At 41.0% G+C, this 23,029-nt stretch overlaps 2 protein-coding genes across 2 annotated transcripts; both read right to left on the bottom strand.

Moving 5' to 3' along the window:
* Positions 1 to 418: 418 nt before the first annotated feature.
* Positions 419 to 10,393, bottom strand: LOC121724401 (protein mono-ADP-ribosyltransferase PARP12-like). Its single transcript, XM_042110949.1, has 12 exons — positions 10,009 to 10,393; positions 8,851 to 8,986; positions 8,365 to 8,641; positions 7,579 to 7,677; positions 7,044 to 7,176; positions 4,027 to 4,195; positions 3,619 to 3,739; positions 3,234 to 3,330; positions 3,044 to 3,128; positions 2,394 to 2,524; positions 1,801 to 1,952; positions 419 to 1,427 (listed from the first exon to the last, which is right to left on the bottom strand). Exons 1-12 carry the CDS (start codon positions 10,326 to 10,328, stop codon positions 1,171 to 1,173), a joined length of 1,977 nt encoding a protein of 658 aa, XP_041966883.1. The 5' UTR covers positions 10,329 to 10,393; the 3' UTR covers positions 419 to 1,170.
* A 1,534-nt stretch (positions 10,394 to 11,927) lies between these two features.
* Positions 11,928 to 22,274, bottom strand: LOC121724400 (protein mono-ADP-ribosyltransferase PARP12-like). The gene is made up of 11 exons (XM_042110948.1): positions 21,832 to 22,274; positions 20,149 to 20,284; positions 19,655 to 19,934; positions 17,698 to 17,844; positions 17,151 to 17,452; positions 16,430 to 16,550; positions 16,256 to 16,343; positions 15,608 to 15,692; positions 14,075 to 14,205; positions 13,706 to 13,857; positions 11,928 to 13,147 (listed from the first exon to the last, which is right to left on the bottom strand). The coding sequence occupies exons 1-11, from the start codon at positions 22,146 to 22,148 to the stop codon at positions 12,855 to 12,857; spliced, it is 2,052 nt and encodes a 683-aa protein (XP_041966882.1). The 5' UTR covers positions 22,149 to 22,274; the 3' UTR covers positions 11,928 to 12,854.
* Positions 22,275 to 23,029: the final 755 nt, after the last annotated feature.

Here is a 23,029-nt window from a genome sequence, read left to right as displayed (position 1 = left end):
AAGTGCAGTTGTTCATGGAGTAGCCAACTTCAAAGAACTATATCAGTTTTCAAATCTTCAAATCAAGTCTTTGACCAAAGATGAAAAAAACACAAGATGAAATATAGAGTTTTTTTCCTGATATTTCAGAGGTCAGCTTTTCAGTGGTGGGCGCAGTGCAGCATGTTTCCAAATCCCTACAGGCTGATCTCCAGAACAAACAGGAAAATGAACACCAGGCAAAAGCAGCCAAACAAGGTCTAGTCACACAACACACTCCTTGCCACACCAACACTCTACCACAGGGAGGGGTTGAGTGATACATAGTTTGTGTAATATTAATGAATTGCATGTAGAACAGGTTTTTTCAACATGCATAACACCATGAAATGATCTGGAATGCCAAACTGAAACACACTGGTTTAAGTATTTAGGCACGAAAATGCTTAGTTGTAGTTTTATTCATGATTTCAAGTTACAAAGACAAGTCAAAATCTGATCAAGTCAAAAAAAATTGATACATTCCATCATTTTCTCATGTTTTCATTTAAAATGTGAGTATTAAACGTATCCACTTATGATAACTTGACATGGCATTAGAGGTAAGAGCAGGTGTGTACAGACACAGACACACACTCCGAAAGAGAAAGAAAAACATACAACTACTTCATAATGTAGCAAGATTAGCTATGAAGCAGGAAGAACTGTATACACCAATAGACAGATTCCCATACATGGATTAAGCCAGGGGATCAGGGCCGCCAGCAGGTATTATACACCTCCCCCAGATCTTTTGGGTAGGAAGGGGAAATTAGAAAAATAGATACTCACATCCAGTTGTCTTCAACAATGTGTAATAAGCAATGTCTCTATAATATGATACATTGATTAAACCTAGCACTACAAACCATCTTTGTAGGTCTCCTTCCAACAAATCCGTCCCCTTACCTAATATGAGTTTGACACCCCTGGATTAAGCCTACAGTCCCAAAGGAAAGGATTTTTTTTCAATAGAAATTTCTATTTAAGTTTTCTTTTAGTGAACCACAGTAGGCTTTATCATTGAACTCTTAGTGAACTAGGCTTGTAACAATTCTAAAACACAGAAAATACATACTAAAATATGAATAAAATAATGGTGTTTTTTCCAGTCATGCTTGACAAGATTCGTCTTAACCATTTGTAGTGATCTCAGGAGTACTCCACAATGAATTCTGGGTAAATCTGGTATTTCTCAAAGATGACGAAGATGGAGGGATTGCTGACACTATCCACGCAGCTGTCGTAGAAGCCCTTCCCAGTCTCTCGAGCAGGTGGGCGCAGGTACACACTCCTCCCCTTAGTGAAGTCTCCCACCAACACCTGAGCAACAAACATGATCTTCCTGCTGCCGCTGCCCAACGCAGAGTATTTGTCTGAGTAGGAGGCGTCTCTGGCGAAGTAGCTCCCTATTGCAATGACACAATGGACACAGACACAAGCTATGTAACCTTGAAACCTTTTAAAGATGACGGTCTCTCACAATAGGCCTTCTACAGCCTAACTAAATGTAAAAGAAATAATGAATATGTACTATTAATATTGTACTATTAAGTCTAGTGTAAGTGTATGTTAAGGCTGTGAAATACCATCAGTTGGCCAAGTGAAATTTGTATTGATCTACCTGGAATGTGGTATTTTTCCAGGGTTTTTGCAGGCCTTTTAGGCAGTTAGCTTGCTAGTTTTGGACCCACACTCCTTACTTGATGCTTCAAGCAAGTTGCTGTTTAAGAGATATGACTCAAGACAGACAGTGGTTTGCAAAGACACACACACACACACCTTTTCCATAGTGAGATCCATGGACGCCGCAGTTCCTCCAGTCAAAGTTCTGTTCACAGATGGCTTCCAGGAGGGCCTGCTCTGTCCCATGGAACAGCTCCATCTCCCTCACATCTCCCCGGCCTGCTCTTTCCTTCAGCTGGTCTTTCTGCCTGGTGGACAGCATAGGACACATACACACACATTATTACCAGAACACTCTCTCCTTCAGCTGGTCTTTCTGCCTGGGGGACAGCACACACACACACACACACACATTATTACTAAAACACACTTTCTCCTTCATCTGGTCTTTCTGCCTGGTGGACTGCACTGCACATCACAGAACACACACACTATTACCAAACCACAGAAGTCAAACCACAGAAGCACAGAATTATTACACTCATGGTTACAAGATCATACAGTATACTCACAAAAGTTTAGATTAGAACATATCCACAAAAAGATTGTTTTGGGGTTATAGGGACACAACGATTAAAAAGCTAACAATGGTGACAGTCCATTTTGATGATGGATTAGGTGATGGCCACACTGATAATGATGATTATGATAATAGCTTTGCTGCTGATGAAGGTCTTGGTGAGCCTCACCACTGAAACATTTTCCAGAGCAAAGGGTTCTGCACACGCCGGATGCTGTGAACAGTGCTCCTTTGCATGGTTCTCCTGAACAGGTTCTCCACACGCTGGAACTCCCCAGAGGAAGATGACAGTGGAACCAGCTGAGGGGGCAGGACACAAATGAGAAATGCACCATGTTACACGACAGGAGAACAAACGGATGTAAAGTCCAAGAGACAGTGAAAGCTAGGCTCCTTTTTACATGGGCCATGCGTGTAAATGTACTGGGCTTTGTAACAACCTATTCTTAGGTCATGGCTGAACAGAATTGATCTGAATAAATAAGCACTGTATTGATAAATTATTCTATTATTCCTATTATCTACAACAACCTATTGGTTTGAGGCTGTACGAGAGCCGTGTTAAGAGTGGGTACCTTATAGGTGTGGCTGGGCTGTTAGAGTGGGTACCTTATAGGTGTGGCTGGGCAGGGCTGTTAGAGTGGGTACCTTATAGGTGTGGCTGGGCAGGAGTGGGTACCTTATAGGTGTGGCTGGGCTGTTAGAGTGGGTACCTCATAGGTGTGGCTGGGCAGGGCTGGTACCTTATAGGTGTGGCTGGGCAGGGCTGGTACCTTATAGGTGTGGCTGGGCACTGGGCTGGGCAGTTAGAGTGGGTACCTTATAGGTGTGGCTGGGCAGGGCTGTTTTGTCCCAGTGAGCTGGCACGTCTACAGGGGAGGAGCTGGAGGCCTCTGTGGATCCACTGACATGGCAAACAAAACACAAACAATCACTTTCACTCAACCAGGCAACCTGAATCTCCAGAATCTCCAGCTTTTACACACGTGTCATCCAGAGCTCACGGTACCTTTTCAGTTTCTTCTCCAGTTCCTGTGCGGAGATGAAGTGCGGTCTCCTCCGCACCTCTCTCCTGGTCTTGTGCTTCATGTTCTGTTGATACATGTCTGAGAGAGGGGGAAAATACTTGAATCAATCAAGCTTTTCAAAAAGTGGAATGTAAAGTGGTGCGTGGTAAAACGTATTGTTGATGTATCGTCTATATCCACCTTATTTGTGGAACCCTAGTTCTGTCTAGGTTTTCATCTTCCGTCCATTCTGCTAACATAATAGCTTAGTGCAGTCTCAGTGGGCAAACTAGAATATGCTTCAAGTTTTAAGAGCATCGAGGTCAACATGTAAGGTGTTCTGAGAGCCTATGAAGGGCACAGTGTTGCCTGGGTTAGTTACCTTACCCTTCAAGTTGAGCACATATCTGTGTCCCGCAGAGCTAAAGTCGATCTCATCTTCAACTTCTGACAGATAAATGTTCTCCAAGGTCTGAGAGGTGATTGTGGTGAGGCACTTTGTATCACTCTACAAGAATGAAGAAGACAACCACACACTGATTGTTTTATCATCTGTGATCTGTAGTCACAGGGGCAATCTATCTATTGATCGATCTATCTTTGAAGTGAAAGTAAAATATTATTATTGAAACACCTTCTCAATCTCTAGTAGGCCTATTTATTTTTGTAGTATTAATTGTCACCTCACATTTGTAAGTCGCTTTGGGTAAAAGCATTAGCTAATTGAATAAATGGGAAACGTAGAAGTGCTGAGGGGGAAAGACCAGACAATGAAGCCCAGGCTCGGTCACTGACCTCCAGTCCGTACTCATTCCAGCCCCCCTGGTCGTCCAGCCAGTACCAGCGCCACTCGGTGGTCAGGATGAAGTGGGGCGGCTTGGTGACGGAGGACGCAGTGGACAGGCGCCGGACAGGTGAGCCTGCACATGTCATGGTGAGGAAGTTCATGGGACGAGGCCCAAAACTGAAAGCAGAGAGACGGCATCAGCACAATCACCTGGCATCACCTGGCCAACATCACCAGGGGCCTCATTTATAAAAGGGTTGCGTAGAAACCATCCTTCATTTGATCTTAGATCATTTCTGAAATGATCGTACATGTGATTCCGAGAACACGAACGTCACCCTTCCAGATGTGCCCATTATAAATCACAAATGAACGTCAACTTGTGCGCAGCCGGATGGTTTTAGGTCTCCGCCTTGTAAACACCCCCTCATCAATATCATTAGCATATGTTTTAATGAAATCAATGGCCTAAAAGCTGTAGCCTATGTAAAATTATATATTTAAAACATTGTATAGGCCGAGCCTATGCCATCTGATGTTAACTAGCCTATATGGGTCAGTTCAAATAGCTTAACTAATTACTGTTTTTTCCAACAAAGCTTTCTGGAAAGAGATCGTATGCATCCATGTCCATTGTCCTCTGCTCGCTTTCATTCCCTTTGCTTGCAGTAATGTGAATAAGCAACATTTAGTATGTTTAGGCCTACTTTTTAGGCCTATTTTGTACAAAAAAAAATGGGTAGGCCTAGCTTATGAAGGAAAGACCTCTAGGCCTACAGCCTAATCATGTACGTTATGGTACAGTAGGCTACTGTACGTTTCCAACATGACCCAGGGTAATATGCTGATTTAGCCTACAAAACAGAGGACTAAATTATAAGCGATATGTCATGTAGGCTTAACGTTTCTTTTAAGATAGGCTATGTTTTTGCTGAAAAAGTAGCCTAGTTCGCCGGTCATTATTCATTCATTCTGCATATCTTTGCTATCGTTTTCTTTCAATAATGTCCAATGGCTTAAACATTGTCCTTTATTGTTTGCTTTAGGCCTACCTTTATATTTTAGCCTACATTATTCAACTCACGTATTGTCATATGATCTTGGGCACTGTCAGTAAAAAAAAGCAAACAGGTGCGCGCTCTGCACCTCTTTACGCAACTCCGACGCAACACTAAATATGAAGATGCCCTGCTTTCAGAGGATAACTTCCGTCCCTTGGTTGTGTAGGCTATATATGATATAAAATATCTATAGCCTACATTGTATAGCTTACATTCAAATATTACCTTTCTGTTACGAAGCTCGGAATAGGCCTATGAGCGCAAATTAGGTAGCCTACCCACCTCTTATTAGAGTTTATCCACCTCTCAAAAGAGTTTATTCACTTTTAACATTCAAAACTGTATTATCCAATACTATCCTATATTCCCAATACTGCACAATAACCTCCACCTTTATCAAACATGTTCGAATGCCTTTTTAAAAAAATCCGATACCGCATGGCGCAGTCCACCTCACCGAGATTGCAGAATTCATAGTTCACCTACCTCTTATTTTACCACTACATCCCTGGCACGAATGTACTTTTCCTCTCATAAACGAGGACAATTGGACATTTTATGGTCAATATTAGATTGGTGAGAACACTAAATATACTAGATCACCTGTAAGAATGTTTCAATCATTCTATTCTGTATTGGTGTTTTTTTATATAGATATTATGAAATAAGTAAGCTATACGTTTTTTCACTTTCTTAAGTGGGCTATAGTTCTCATTAGCAGTTTTATGCCAAACCATGAAACATTAAGCTGCGTCCAAAAATAATCTTCTGATATTAATCATGCATGGCAAAGAAAGACATGAGATCGTTGGTCTTGGAATTTTGAAAATGCATCGCACTTAGCCCTTAGATTACTTGCAGTATCCCGGCATTACCACAAGGAAATGGTCGTACGTCAAGTTTGAACCTGACGTGGAGATAAGCACTTTTCCACGTCAAAGACGGTTTTTATAAATTTGAGCGTTGGCATGGATTTGAGCGTACTAAGATCAAATCTGTGCGTAAGAACGCTTTATAAATGAGGCCAGGTAGAAGAATATTAAGAGCAATTCACTAAATTCACCAAAAATTGAACAATTACCTTTAAATTTAGCACATTTACCGTAGCATAACTTTTGATCTGCACGTCGTTCTTGGAAGTGTGTCCAGATCATGTTTTTCAATTTTGTCATGAGCATATTCACTTATAAATACAAATAAAATGCATAAAAGATATACAAAAACATGTCCCACCAAGTTTAATCAGATTAATAAGATAACTGTAGAGGTCAATGGAAAAGCCTTGTTAAATAAGATAACGGTGTCTGTAGTACCTGGTCTTAAATAAGATTACGGTGTCTGTAGTACCTGGTGTTAAAGTTTTTTTTTTTTTTTTTAAGTATATTTTTTTGACCTTTTTATGCCTTTAATGATAGTGACAGTGGAGAGTGACAGGAAGCGAATTGGAGAGAGAGCAGGGGTGGGATCCGGAAAAGACCACGGGGCGGAAATCGAACCCGGGTCGCCGGCGTACGGTGAAGGTGCCCCAGCCAGTTGCGCCACAGCTGGGGCCGTACCTTGTGTTAAATAAGATAACTGTGTCTTTAGTACCTGGTGTTAAATAAAGTAACGGTGTCTGTAGTACCTGGTGTTAAATAAGATAACGGTGTCTGTAGTACCTTGTGTTAAATAAGATAACTGTGTCTTTAGTACCTGGTGTTAAATAAAGTAACGGTGTCTGTAGTACCTGGTGTTAAATAAGATAACGGTGTCTGTAGTACCTGCTGTTAAATTAGATAACGGTGTCTGTAGTACCTGCTGTTAAATAAGATAACGGTGTCTGTAGTACCTGGTGTTAAATAAGATAACGGTGTCTGTAGTACCTGGTGTTAAATAAGATAACGGTGTCTGTAGTACCTGCTGTTAAATAAGATAACGGTGTCTGTAGTACCTGGTGTTAAATAAGATAACGGTGTCTGTAGTACCTGGTGTCACTGGCTGGGTTACAGTAGTCTCTCTCAGCCTCCTCCTGCTCAGACAGGTCTGTCCACGTCACTCCATCTTTGTCCAGAATCTGCCATTTATATGGAAGACGGTGGTGGACACGGATACACTTATCTAGAGTAGGCACACAAAACAGCCTTATCTAGAGTAGGCACACAAAACAGCCTTATCTAGAGTAGGCACACAAAACAGCCTTATCTAGAGTAGGCACACAAAACAGTCAGTACATCACTTCTCAACTTAACACCTAAAGATTAGAGCAAAATGTACTGCGCCACCATCCTGGCATCATACCATAGGACACTTCTGAAATCTAGTCTTCAGGTCTGGTATTGTCTCTGAGACGTAGATTATACCAAACCGGCATTTGATGTTTGGACAAATGTGTCCCAGATCTGGGATGGCAGATAAGGGCACACCTGGACACACCTGGACACACCTGTACACACCTGGACACACCTGTACACACCTGGACACACCTGGACACACCTGGACACACTTCCCACTTCTAAGTACCTTTGAAGCTGCACCCGCGGCGGATGAAGTAGAGGCAGATCTCATTGCGGTCGGCTTCACTGACAGAGGTGTTGGACAGCTGCCTGACAGCAGGGGGCGCTAAATAAGTAGAGCAGAGAATTTAATCACTAAACAGAGGAGACGCAGATGCATACAGTAGATTACTCATTCCTTTTTTTAGACTTAATTATTTACCAAACACCTAAAGGGATTCATGGAACAAGAAAGGTTTCAATATCAGTAAGTTTACTCCCTGAGAATTAAACCATTAAACCCTTTACTTTGACAATGTCATACAATTCCAAGCATTAAGGACACACTGCCGTCTGAATTTTGTCAATATTTACCCAGTTCACCATGACTATGAACTGAAACCCTTCCGGTTATTGAATATTGAATACATTTAAATACCAACAAGTTCGGCCTGAGATTCTATAGTTAACTTTATCAACCGTCTCTGTTGCTACCCCACAGGTCAGTGAGAAATTAGAGGATATGTTTCAAAATAAAAGGCCCCTTGCCCCTTGAGTAGTGCATGTTGTTTCAGTCATCTTGAGGGCATTTATGGGCATTGTTATTTTTGGTGTGCAGCCTGCATTTCAGTGCTCTTTTCCTGTACTCTAAGCAAATGAAGTGCATTTATGTAAATGATATTTACTTATTTAAATAAGGAAGGAAAGTAAGGAAATATGTTATGTTTTGTCTGCACAACTACTGGTCATCCAGTTCCCTGAGGAGAAATTGACATTTGTATATATATATATATATATATTAGGCAAGACTCACGTTTGTCTGCTTCCTTGACGATGCGTCTCTCCCCGTGTCCACTGAGGAGCAGCCGGTTCTTGTAGATCAGCTGGATGTGGCGGATGTGCTCTGGACTGAGGCCTCTGCCGCTCAGGATCTTCATGCTGTTGGCATCAAACGTGTGTGCTCTCTTACAATCGGCCCCAAACTTGCAGTCTCCCAAGAGGAAGTGCTGGCACACGTGCAGACTGGTGCAGGTGGACTTGAATCTGCAGGAGCCATGTTCTCCATTGCCCTTGTTGTAATGACCGCAGATCTATAAATGCAAGAAAATCAACATTATCAGAAACACCATGATGGATATAATCAAATCTATTATGACATACACAGGTCCTGAAGGATATGCTGGAGTATAATTAGATGCTAGAGTGTAATTGACACTAAGGAGGTTTGTAAGTGGACTCAGACGGGTAGATAAAACACCTTTGATGTGAATTTAAAAAATGTCCGCGGCATTAAACTGACCTCAGGAAGCAGGTAGGAATCATTCTGGAGAAGGAGACAGCAGAGCTCCTGTTTATTCAGTTCACTTAAGCCAGCTCTCTGCAGAAGGGCTCTGTTAGCCGGGGAGTCCACTGTGTGCGGGTTTTTGCATTTTGCCCTGTCAGTTACACAATTACACATAAGATTATAATAGTGCCAGTGCCGAAATAACAACATGGAAAGAAAGACACATTTTTTGTCGTGGCACTGCTTTGTCTGCCTTTTCTATTGTTTTTGTTGTCTGTTTGTTTATTTGTTAGTTTTGGAGTTTGTTTTTATTTCTTAATTATGTTGTATTATTTTATTATTAAGAATTTGTCACTTTCTATTACTGTTTATTTTGGTATCGTAATTATATTATTGTAGTGAACTGAGCCTAGCTGGTTATGAATGTGAGCTCCCATGGTGCTGTGCAGTGTATGTGTCTGTGTAATGCTGATGTTGGTTTTAGTGAGAGTAATTGCGTTTACCTTGTCATGTATGTGTTAGCTTGTATAGTCTTTCTTTATGTTGTACCTCATGTGTTTACCCCGTGTATTGTATGTGACTACTCTGTTTGTGTATCGTGATTGTTTGATTGACATCCCTTGTGTTACCTATGAAATGGTGTCCGTGTGATTACATGAGTTGGATCAATACAAATCCATTCTGTGACAACTTTACAGTTAATTACATTGGTGTGGTTTGTTAACATTATGTTCTAATATTGCACTGGTAATCACTTTGTAGGCCTACTGATCCCATTTACATTAGATATGGACACTCTTTCATTACAATGACTAAAATCTGGTGGCTCTCACGATAACATTTTTATATTTGTTGTGACTTTTTTATTCTATATACAGTATACAGTAGAAGCTATGCTAACATTTCCTATAGTAGGCTATGTACTTGTTTACGTATCTATACAGGCTATAGCCTATATCGCAGTCGCGAAATAGGCTACATTGGTAAATGAAAACAGCACAGAATGCGCACTGGCTTTTAAAACTAACTTTGTTTCGAAAATGTCCCAATAAAATTAGCAGACTTGGCCTTTAATAAGGAATGGCAGAACCTGGTAGCTTCGGCCTACTTAGCAAGGCAGTAGTAGCCTAGGTCAATAATTATTATCTATGCAATAATTATCAATATGCTTACCCAAATCTGCACAGACCGCACACAAAATATCTGCACAGGTGTAAGTCTTCACAGCTGTTGCATTTGAGGTTCTGGCACAGTCTTAGGTCTGTTTTCGCGATAATCAAACTATCCGGACGTATTCCATTTAAATCACACGAACTCTCCTCCTCCTCCCCCTGAACTATGGAAAATCTACTCTCGTCAGAAAGTACTCGAAATAGCACTTCTTTTGCAACTGTCATGCTTTGCCTTAGGCTTTGGTCCACCTGCCTGAATGTTAAGCATCCTTGATTTGTGCACAGTATCTTTGTAATGCTGAAAGCTACGAGAGTTGTCATTCTAGTGTAGCTTACAGACAGCACACAGTAACCAGCTGTTGCTTCCTGTGTTGCTGATTTGCGTCAGAAACGAAACCAAAAGCTGTAGGCCTACTTTGAACAGGGTCCATGCGACGTCTGAACGCTTGAGGCGCCCGCTCACGTTGGCCCTAATCTGAACCGCCGGATACTGATTTCTTATTCACATAACATTTATTTCACTTATAGCCTACTCATATTTTCTTGATCGCAAGTTGAAATTGAACAGAAGTCATACAACCAGAAGAAATAGTTTGTTGCCCTTTATTTACGCAAACTTGTGTTGGAAACAGAGATAGCCTAGTCAACCACAACCATACCGAGACATTTAAGACAAGATTAATATGGGAATTCATTCAACCTTTATTTATTCTGGGAGGGTCATTGAGGGAAGCCCTCATTTTCAATGAAGCCGAGATGAAGCCGAGATTACAGAAACAATGAAGTAACAAGATGTAAAAAGAGAGAGAATAAAAGTATAGGTCTAGGCCTATAAATAAAATAAAACAAAGTAAAATAAATAAATAATAAGATAACATACATTACATTATAGAGGAGGAAGGGGGAAAATACATAAAATCTTATTAATAAAATAATAATAATAATAATAATAATAATAAAGACATTATACGTAAAGCAGGTACAAATTGACATAGGAAGGTTTGTGATTACAGATCTGAATTGATTATAGGAAAGTATAGAGTTCATTTTTATATTACACTGAAGATTATTCCAGGAAGTAGGGGCACTATAACAAAAGGCCGACTTTCCCAACTCAGAGTGGATACAAGGAACCTTGAGCATCAAACAGTCATCTGATAGTGACCAGAATTCCACACAAGCATGTCTGAAATATAACCTGGTAATTTCCCAACAATACTTTTGTAAATAAACAGATGCCAATGATTTTGTCTCCTCTCTGTCAAAGATGACCAACCAACCTTACCATAAAGGACACAATGATGAGTGCTATATAGTGTTAATTTTGTCACCTATTTTTAATTTAGTCGTAGTCTTAGTCTTGTGACGAAATGTCCTTTTTAGTCTTTGTCATATTTAGTCATTCAAATATAATTTTTGTTAGTCAAGTTTTAGTCGACTAAAAGTCTCGTCATTTTAGTCTAGTTTTAGTCAAAAGAAAACTAAAGGTATCTTAGTCTTAGTCAGTTTTAGTCAAAACATTTTAGTCTTCTTTTTTTATAACAAATAATTTCTGATTACTATGTAGGCTATCTAGCATTGTGGCATAAAGCTTAGGTAGTTAGCTTGCTAACTCGGGCAAAAATACCCAGTGTTCTTGTTCCATGTAGTTTCGTGTTGCAGCCACAGGGTTGCAGCAACAGCACATAGACTAGCCTACAGGAAAGCTGTTGCGCATGAACTCATTCGGAATATTTTGAAAACGTAACAGCTAGATATTCTGTCTTCTCATTTTGTTGACGAAAATGAAGAGAGATTTTATCTTAGTTTTTATTTCATGCAAAACATTTTAGTCTCGTCTTTTTTCGTCAACAATGATGCATCTTAAGATAGTCTTAGTCAGTGTTACAGTACATTAGTGCCGTCTCGTCATCGTCTCGTCTTAGTCATGAAAAAAAAGGTCGTTGACGAATATATTTCCTCTCGTCTTGTCTGACGAAATTAACACTAGTGCTATAGCCATCACCAGTAATGAATCTCAGGGCAGAATGGTAGACTGAGTCCAGGGCTTTAAGTGAGCAAGCAGTAGCATTTTTATACATCACATCACCATAGTCTAAAACTGACATGAAAACTGCTTCAACAACTTGTTTCCTACTTTCCATAGGGAGGCTGGCTTTGTTTCTGTGGAAGAAACCTATTTGTTTCTCAGTGTGTTTGCTAGGATGGCTATATGGTAGTTAAATGTGAGCTTTTCATCCAGCCAGATACCAAGATATTTGTATTCAGAGACTCTATCAATCCTTGAACCAGTTACAGTGGTTATTTGCACACTGAAACCTCTGGGACAAATAATTACAAAACCATTTACATGCCTTATCATCCAAACCAATATCATGTAATCTTTGTAACAGTAAGGGATGATTAACTGTATCAAATGCTTTTGACAGATCAACAAAAAGGGCAGCACAATGGTTTTTCATTTTAATCTAAGGCAGATATGATGTTATTAGTAACTAATGTGGTAGCTGTGATAGTGCTGTGGTTAGTTCTAAAACCTGATTGTTGTGGATTTAATATGTCATGGCATGAAAGAAATGACTTGAGTTGGTTATTAACCAATGATTCAAAAATCTTTGACAAACAGGGTAATTTGGAGATTGGACGGTAATTATTTAAATCATCTCTATCACCCCCTTTGTGCAAAGGTGTCACATGTGCTAGTTTCCATGCACTGGGAAATATGCTCATCACAATGGAAAGATTAAATATATGTGTTATATGCTTTGTGATGATAGGAGCAGATAATTTAAGGAAAAAAGGATCTAAATTGAATGTAAGTGATATATGATGATAATTATGATAATATCAGCATATTTCACATTGAGTCCCCAAATCCACCTCCTTGCTCTGGTACTCAATGACAAACTCTGGGTAAATCTGATATTTCTCAAAGATGACAAAAATAGCAGGATTGCCGATGTTGTCCACACAGCTGTCGTAGAGGTGCTTGCCAGTTCCTTTAGTCGGAGGGCGCACGTAACTGCTGCTGCCTCGGCTGAATTCTCCCACCAATACCCGAGCAACAAACATGGTATTGATGCTACTGGTGGGTTTACAGTAGTTGTGTGAGTATGCAGCATCTCTGGCAAAGTAGCTTCCTACAGGTCAAAAAGAAAGAGAGAACACGGTAACATGATTGTTTTCCAAAAACATTGTTACACAGTCACAGTCAGACTGCACCATGAAACTGCGTATGTGGTGCAAGTGATATTCTTATCCATACACCAGCAGCAAGAGGCTTTTTGGTCTAAATACTTTTATTTCAAATACAGGTTAACTACAGAGTTTGGGATATGAAAAAAGTGTGTATTTGTTCTGCTGCCAGTCACTTTTGAAAGTAACCACAAGAAAAAGTCTATATTTCTTCCAGCTATAGTTTTAGAAATGGCAGCAGGGTATAGAAGGGTTATAGCGTTGATCTGGGGTGTCTGGTCAGCAGTCATTGCATTAGTTTTGAAGGAGTAGAGTCTCTGTGTTCAGTTAAGACCCATGTCTTTTGCATTGACTAACACAGATTAACATATGACTCAAACCTGCAACCTCAGGCATGCGAAGCAGTCATGCTAGCAGCTGATGGCAAAAGCCATGCCCTGGAGTGACATTCACACCATGCACATCTCAGTATTCAAGCTGCAGTCTACATACTGTGCACTCACCCTTGCCGTAGAGTGTGCCGTGGACGCCACACATCCTCCAGTCAAAGTTCTGGTCGCAGATGGCCTCCAGCAGAGAGGGGTCTGTGCCGTGAAACAGCAAGCGCTCCTCCACGGCCTTGCCCCCACTCCTCTCCATCATGGTCTCCTTCTGCCTGGGGGGGGGGGGGGGGTTATAAGCCTGACAGTTTGAGGTAGCTAAGACTAAGACCGACAGTTAATGATAAGGTAGATAGATATGAGGTCAAGTGTATGACTTCTAAGAATGACTACAAGACAACAGATTTCATCATATATGTGTGTGTGTGTGTGTGTGTGTGTGTGTGTGTGTGTGTGTGTGTGTGTGTGTATGTAAATGTATATACCACTTACCACTGAAAAACTCTCCAAAGTGATCTGTTCTGTATCCTTCTGATACTCTTAACAGTGTTGTTGGGCATTGTGTGTTTAAACAACTTCTCCACCTTCTGGAACTCATCGGAGGACTCTGAGAGAGGAACAAGCTGGAGGTACAGACAACCAGACTGTGTCAGTGTAAAAGGTAAACCAGTAACATGCAGAAATGTACTATTTTCATGACGTTTTTCATACGAGTTACTACTTTAGGTGTATGGTTATGTGAAGGACAAACACTAAGGGTGGGTTGCACCAACGTGGTTTAACTTTTAAACTAGATTAAATCATGGGTTAAGTAAGGGTGCAGTGCTACACTCGCGACTTTAAAGGCACACTATGCAAGATTTTCACCTTTATGAAGCCAATTTGATGGTAAACGAACTTGTAATAGGCGAATCATTCACCTAGCATAGCTATACAGCATAGACGTAGCGAGTGCCTACCGAGAAAACCAGCCATGCAACTTCCAAGAGTGGCGCCCCGCCAAAACTCGCGAGAATGTGAAACATTACCTTGTCATTACATATAGCTCTTTGGAGATAGTTTTTGCTTGTTGTTAATCCTTCACCTCCACAACAAAAGCATTTGCATTGTGTCGCGAGAAGTTTGCTATTTACAACAGCAGAGTAACATATAAATACATTGTGACTCTAGAGGGATCTCTAAACTCGCCAAAAATGCCTAAACCTGCATAGTATACATAGGAAACTGCATAGTATATATTTTGGGCACAACTATGATGGGCTTTGTCCTAAATGGGGTAAGAGAATCAAACTGATGTGTGTACACCTAAGAACCAGTTTAATACTACATGCCTGTAATGTTGATTCAAACAGAAAACTCCAATATGGCGAAGCACACGCATGGTGCTTTTGTCAAGCCATGAGGGCTTTAGGAAGGAAGCATATCTTTTACATTATTCTTCACCAGGATTTCAGCAAGTTGTTCCCAGACACAAATTATAGGCTAGTACAGTGTTTTTCAACCTTTTTTGTGCCACGGCACACTTTTGACACTTAAAATGTTTCACAGCACACTAACATCCTGTGTGAAGAAAAAATAAACATACCATAGCCTAAAATTTCAAATAATACAATATATGGCCTTATTATGGCTTCTATGCAAGACCTGCTCAATAAAACAAGCGCCCTCTGTTTCATTTGTAGGTGACTATATCTAATTTAATTGTTGTTATGAACTGGATATGTGATGATTCTGTGAATACTGGATATGGGGCCCCCGTTGTACAATGCCTGCATACCACAAATAGTGCAATCATACAATCATTGAGAGCATGTGGCTATAAATTCTTTGATGCAACAGTTGCTTTTCTGGACCAGTGAGTGACATTTGGGTAATTTTCTGCGGGACACCTGATGATCTCTCACGGCACACTAGTGTGCCCCGGCACAGTGGTTGAAAAACACTGGGCTAGTAGATACAGAAATACAAAGATTAGATTTGACCCACACCACGGGAGGTGATATGGATCATATGAACATCTCTCACCTTGTAGGAGCCGTTGGGCTGAGCTGTTTTATCCCAGTGATCTGGCACATCTGCTGAGGAGGAACTGGACGTCTCAGATGCCTCACTGGAGGAGCAATGCAGAGAATAAATGACCACAGATATGCATTACGCTAATCAATATTAACAGATATGCATTACGCTAATCAATATTAACAGATATGCATTACGCTAATCAATATTAACAGATATGCATTACGCTAATCAATATGAACAGATATGCATTACGCTAATCAATATGAACAGATATGCATTACGCTAATCAATATTAACAGATATGCATTACGCTAATCAATATTAACAGATATGCATTACGCTAATCAATATGAACAGATATGCATTACGCTAATCAATATGAACAGATATGCATTACGCTAATCAATATTAACAGATATGCATTACGCTAATCAATATTAACAGTGGAATGCAAAGAGTTTTTGAAACCACAAAATCCTGATATCTAACTGCATGTACTTGAGATGTTGCATGTCCACAGTATTGTTAACACACTGTGGTAAAATGCACTACTGTGCCCCATGAACATACTGTATATTGATCCACAAAAGCATGCAAGGAACAGGCATAATCCTCATAAATCACCCAGTGAACACATGAGGACAACAAGGGTACCTCTTCAGCTTGCTCTGCACATCTTGAGAACAGGGTCGCCTCCGGACCTCCCTTTTGGTTTTGTATTTTTGGTTCTGCTGATACATCTCTGTAAGGGAATACATAACAAAACAAAACCTAAGTGTGACTGGTTATCAACACTTTTGAACCGACCATGTGATGAGATTATTTTACCTTTCAAGTAGATTATGTACTGTTGTTCTTTTGCATCAAACGACACCTCACTGTCACCGCTGCAGAGGTAAGCCTTCTCCAGTGCTTTAGAGGTGAACGAGGACACAGCGGGCCCGTAGGCCTGCATGGAGAGAGAAGTTCTGCCTAAATAGCCTGATGGGTCAATACAATATCTTTTCTCCAGAATCTCCTTACATTAGTGGTGGTTAGTGAGCATCCCTCTTTACTGTAAAGCGCTTTGGATTCCTTCAAAAACGCTATATAAAAGCAATGTGGTGTTATTGTTGTTATCTGCAAAAATGACAGTGTCATACAGTATATGATGAACAAACTGATCACGACTTGTGTCACCTCCAGTAACACCTCCACTAGCACCTTCAGTGCTTCAGGTGAACAGTTTATGCGTTAACCCTTTACTTGACAGTATCGACATAAGAGTGACATGACACTGTCATGTACACATGACACTGTCATGACACATGAAACCTAACCCTAATCCTATAACCCTAACCCTAACCCTAACTCTAAACCTAACCCTAATCCTAATCCTAATTTGTTATGACAAAAACCGAATGTCACTTAATAACAGAAGCGTTATGTCATAAACGTTTATGATTTGTTTATGACACGTTCATGACAGTGTCATGTCACTCTTATGTCAACACTGTCAAGTAAAGTGTAACCGTTTGTGCTGTAAAGTGTAGCCACTGTAGGAACTGACCTTGACTCCGTACTCATTCCAGCCCCCCTGGTCGTCCTTCCAGTACCAGCGCCACTCGGTGGTCAGGATGAAGTGGGGCGGCTTGGTGACGGAGGATGCAGTGGACAGGCGCCGGACAGGTGAGCCTGCACAGGTCATGGTGAGGAAGTCCACGGGCCGGACCCCTGGGCTGCTGTCACTGGCTGGGTTGCAGTAGGCCTTCTCGAGTCCCTCCTGATCAGGCAGGTCTTTCCATGTCACACCATCACTGTCCAAAAGTTGCCATTTATACGGAAGATTGTGGTGGAAACGAATGCACTTATCTACAAAAAAAAATGTAAAACAAATTTCCATTACATATTTCAGCTATGCATTTTTCTATAAACACTGATAAACATTCATGAACAAATGAAAGCTTTAGTTTCTTCAAGCCTCACGTATAAGCATGTAGCCTAATGTTTTTATCCATACATGTAATATTATGAAGCACATCAGGTACAGTAGATCACACATTACTCATTACTACATTTCTAAATGTCTCACTGCAATTGACAGCCCATGGTAGCACCTTTGAAGCTACATCCTCTGTGGATGAAGAATAGGCAGATTTCATTGTGGTCTGCTTCACTGATGGAGGTGCCTGAAGGATGTTGTGAGCGCTCTTTTACAGCAGGTAGCACAGATGGGAGCTTTGGTCTTGGGGACGATTTGGTAACTAAAAAAGAAGTCAAGATTTATCACAGTAAACTTTAACATGGTAATATATGTATTGTATTATTTACCACATATTCTCTTATTCTAATTTCATCAAGTTTTTTATTTGTTCTAACTTATGTTTATTTGCAGCAATACACATGTAAGCCCCTGTAAAATATGTTTATAGTGGTTATCACCGCACTGTTTCATTTTTGTTACTACAATGACCATAATGCTTTATGTTTTTGCAATATGTTGATATGGAATTCGGTACAGACCAATCAGATTTGTTTGTTCTCTGTGTTTTTATTTGAATTTTATATCGTCCAATGATAATTTATAAATGTTTAATGCCCGCGAAATGGTGAGCTCTCTGAACATTCGAACGCCTCAGGAGAGGAGCTGAGAGTTCAGTCCCAGTCAGAGTTCGGAGGAGCGAAGTCCCGTTTTTGATAGGCTACTCCATCAATGCCATTCTGGTGTGTAGTGCTATGCCCACTGCGATCTGTATCTGTATATCACGTTTTGTCGGAGGTCTCAGGATCACTGTTATTCTGTCCACTGCTGTGTTGCGGCAGTGTTGACATTTAGAAGCTCGCGTTTTTTGGGCTGTTGGCAAGCTAAGGCAGACGGCTAGCTAGACTAGGGGGCAGATAGCTGCTGCCGCCTTAGCCAATTCACCTCAGGGACTGGCCTGATACTTGTCGGGACTCGTTTTCTTCCTCCGGTGCTGGGCCCACCGGAGGTCGACAACCATCACGGACATCTCCTGCCGCTACACTGCTGACGTCGAGGATCCTTGTTTGAGGTCGCATCTCACTGCCGCTAGCCAACGCTGCAGGGGCGCATTCTGTTCTCTGGTGCTGGGCCCACCAGAGAGCCACCACTGGCTGCGACTGCTAACGGCTAGCTTTGAGGACGACTGAGCGGTAATCAACCCCAGGGTCGGCTGCGAGCTGATTCGCCAGGTCGGGACGGTGGATCGTGAGTAACTTGAACCCCCACACTTACACTGACACACACACTCACGTTCCCTCGTTCTCGTTTGGATCACCGGCGAGTTGGAGGGCCGTTCAGCGGTTGCTGTCCTGCCTGCAGCTCATAGAGCTGCCACTTGTGCACCACCGAGCTCCAACGGCCAGCGAAAAGGGGGGTTGGGGCGATCTTTATTTTAATAAGTATGGGGTCAATACTATATTAATGTGATTATTCTTGTGATTATATGGTATTTTGTTTGTAATGTATCGCTGACTGTTTGTTTCTTTCCACACTGGTGTTTGTTTAGCAAGCTAACATAGCATTATATGTTAATCTTTAACATTACCATTCCTTAACGTTCGGTTTTATCCTAACGTTACCCTTGAGTGAATTGTTCGCTCCCTGACATTTGTCAGCTTTTGGGTTGTCACATCCACGACGTGGCTATTATCAAATAAATATTTAATTATTATATTTCTTTACAGTATATCCCGGGTGTATTGGCAATGCATTTAACTACATTCACTAGTCTTATTTTCACATTGTTATTTACATTCTGTAGAAGTGCATAATACACTAGCCTAAGGTAAGTGTAGTATTTTTACAGTGGAGGCACCGCGCTACTAAATTTGTATTTATAATTATTCATATTTATATTTACCATTTATAATCCTACTACACAGCTATACATTTATATTTATGGTATCAGGAATCTCAGCCAATTCACTATTCCACCGCTGAGAATTCAGGATCCTGTCGCGCCATTATTTAGTGTAACTAAGTTAAGCTTTACTGTGCTGAGTGACTAGCACTCGTTAAAAAGGGGTTACACACAAATAAATGTTACTCACCTTGTTTAGTAATGCTGGTTTTCATGGAGACTGGCCTCTGTCCACTGAGGAGCAGCCGGTTCTTGTAGATCAGCTGGATGTGGCGGATGTGCTCTGGACTGAGGCCTCTGCCGCTCAGGATCTTCATGCTGTTGGCATCAAACGTGTGTGCTCTCTTACAATCGGCCCCAAACTTGCAGTCTCCCAAGAGGAAGTGCTGGCACACGTGCAGACTGGTGCAGACGGACTTGAATCTGCAGGAGCCATGTTCTCCATTGCCCTTGTTGTAATGACCGCAGATCTATAAATGCAAGAAAATCAACATTATCAGAAACACCATGATGGATATAATCAAATCTATTATGACATACACAGGTCCTGAAGGATATGCTGGAGTATAATTAGATGCTAGAGTGTAATTGACACTAAGGAGGTTTGTACTGTAAGTGGACTCAGAAGGGTAGATAAAACACCTTTGATGTGAATTTAAAAAATGTCCGCGGCATTAAACTGACCTCAGGAAGCAGGTAGGAATCATTCTGGAGAAGGAGACAGCAGAGCTCCTGTTTATTCAGTTCACTTAAGCCAGCTCTCTGCAGAAGGGCTCTGTTAGCCGGGGAGTCCACTGTGTGCGGGTTTTTGCATTTTGCCCTGTCAGTTACACAATTACACATAAGATTATAATAGTGCCAGTGCCGAAATAACAACATGGAAAGAAAGACACATTTTTTGTCGTGGCATTGCTTTGTCTGCCATTTTTATTGTTTTTGTTGCCTGTCTGTCTGTTTATTTGTTCGTTTTGGCGTTTGTTTTTATTTGTTAATTATGTTGTATTACTTTATTATTAATAATTTGTCATTTTCTATTACTGTTTATTTTGGTATTGTAATTATATTATTGTAGTGAACTGAGCCTAACTGGTTATGAATGTGAGCTCCCATGGTGCTGTGCAGTGTATGTGTCTGTGTAATGTTGAAGTTGGTTTTAGTGAGAGTAATTGCGTTTACCTTGTCATGTATGTGTTAGCTTGTATAGTCTTTCTTTATGTTGTACCTCATGTGTTTACCCCGTGTATGTGACTACCCTGTTTGTGTATTGTGATTGTTTGATACTTACAACCGGACCCGCGTCACACAGAGCAGGTTGTTTGCGCCATGCCCCTTTTGAGGGGAAAACATTCCCTCAGAACAAGCCAGAGTGAACCGGTAGACATGTACCAACCACACAGCTAAGAACCCCTCCCTGAGTTTCTTTTGCCTACCATGTCCTCAAAAAAAATCCTGACAGAAGAAAATTATGGCTACAAGCCATAAGAAGAGAAGACCGTATGACACTTCTGGTCACTGAGTGGGGTTGTTGCACCACTTTGTACTCGGGAGACTGAAGGGACATGTTTTTTATATTAATTGAATTAAGCTTTTGTAGGTATCTTTCACGGTCAACGACCCGCAAAGTGGTTATGTATTGAGTGGTCATATTGATTTGTGGTATTTTTTGTTATTATTTACTCCTGCGATTTCTGTACGAATTACGTTTATTGACCCTAATTTGCGTTGGAGTTAATGAGAGGGGTTGTTTGTTTTCCCCCCGAAAGGGGCGGGAACGTTTGTCACGAGTCAAGTTCCCGGATGTGCCGGTCTAACGTATTGACATCCCTTGTGTTACCTGTGAAATGGTGTCCGTGTGATTACATGAGTTGGATCAATAAAAATCCATTCTGAGACAACTTTACAGTTTATTACATTGGTGTAGTTTGTTACATTATGCTCTAATATTGCACTGGTAATCACTTTGTACTGATCCCATTTACAGATATGGACACTCTTTCATTACAATGACTAAAATCTGGTGGCTCACGATAACATTTTTATATTTGTTGTGACTTTTTAGTTCTGTATACAGTATATCGTAGAAGCTACTGGATGCTAACATTTCCTATAGTAGGCTATGTACTTGTTTACGTATCTATACAGGCTATAGCCTATAGCAGTCGCGAAATACATTGGTAATTGAAAACAGCACAGGAATGTGCACTGGCTTTTAAAACTAACTTTGTTTCGAAAATATCCCAATAAAATTAGCAGACTCGGCCTTTAATAAGGAATGGCAGAACCTGGTAGCTTCGGCCTACTTAGAGCAAGGCAGTAGTAGCCTAGATCAATAATTATTATCTATGCAATAATTATCAATATGCTTACCCAAATCTGCACAGACCGCACACAAAATATCTGCACAGGTGTAAGTCTTCACAGCTGTTGCATTTGAGGTTCTGGCACAGTCTTAGGTCTGTTTTCGCGATAATCAAACTGTCCGGACGTATTCCATTTAACTCACTCGAACTCTCCTCCTCCCCCTGAACTATGGAAAATTTACTCTCGTCAGAAAGTACTCGAAATAGCACTTCTTTTGCAACTGTCATGCTTTGCCTTAGGCTTTGGTCTACCTGCCTGAATGTTAAGCATCCTTGATTTGTGCACAGTATCTTTGTAATGCTGAAAGCTACGAGAGTTGTCATTCTAGTGTAGCTTACAGCACACAGTAACCAGCTGTTGCTTTCTGTGTTGTTGATATGCGTCAGAAACGAAACCGAAAGCTGTATGCCTACTTTGAACAGGGTCCATGCGACGTCTGAACGCTTGAGGTGCCCGCTCACGTTGACCCTAATCCGAACTGCCGGATAGTGATTTCTTATTCACATAAAATGTATACTTTTTATTGAACAGAAGTCGTACAACCTGAAGAAACACTTTGCTGCCCTTTATTTACGCAAGCTTGTGTTGGAAACAGATAGCCTAGTCAACCACAACCATACCGAGACATTTAAGACAAGATTAATATGGGAATGTAAGTGATATGATGATAATTATGATCATATCAGCATATTTCACAAAAGAGGATTTTCAGGTCCATGAGTAGCCTGCTTTCGCCACTCACACTTCTTTTCACTTGTGAAGAGGAGCCAGACTAGTACCAGAGACTTTCTAATGAAGAGACACCGCACTCAAAAAAAATCCTCTATGTAAATGCATGGGGTACAGATGGTTAGGGTACACAAAAGTACCTGCATTCATGGGTACATTATTGTTCTTCAAAAGGGTACTGCCCCAGCGACAAGCATTTGTACCGACTTAGGTACACACTGGTACTTCCATTTCTTAGAGTGTAGTTTGTAACGTCAATATGGCAGTTGTCTACACATATCCCACCCCTTCGGCGGCAATACATTGAGCCAGTCATGTGGTGTGTTGTAAATACATGGAGCCAATCATGTGGTGTGAAGACATTGTGTCAATCGTGTTGTGATCTCGCAGCTGGAGCAAGTTTGGTGTAGTGAAGCCTCGCTCACGCGCATATCTGCCGAAATAGATGCCCGATAAGTCCCCAAAAAGCGTTGCA

Source organism: Alosa sapidissima, chromosome 11 (assembly GCF_018492685.1).
Source record: "Alosa sapidissima isolate fAloSap1 chromosome 11, fAloSap1.pri, whole genome shotgun sequence".
Taxonomy (NCBI): domain Eukaryota; kingdom Metazoa; phylum Chordata; class Actinopteri; order Clupeiformes; family Clupeidae; genus Alosa; species Alosa sapidissima.
Note: the sequence above shows the minus strand (reverse complement) of the source record. Positions and strands in the feature narration are given on the sequence as shown.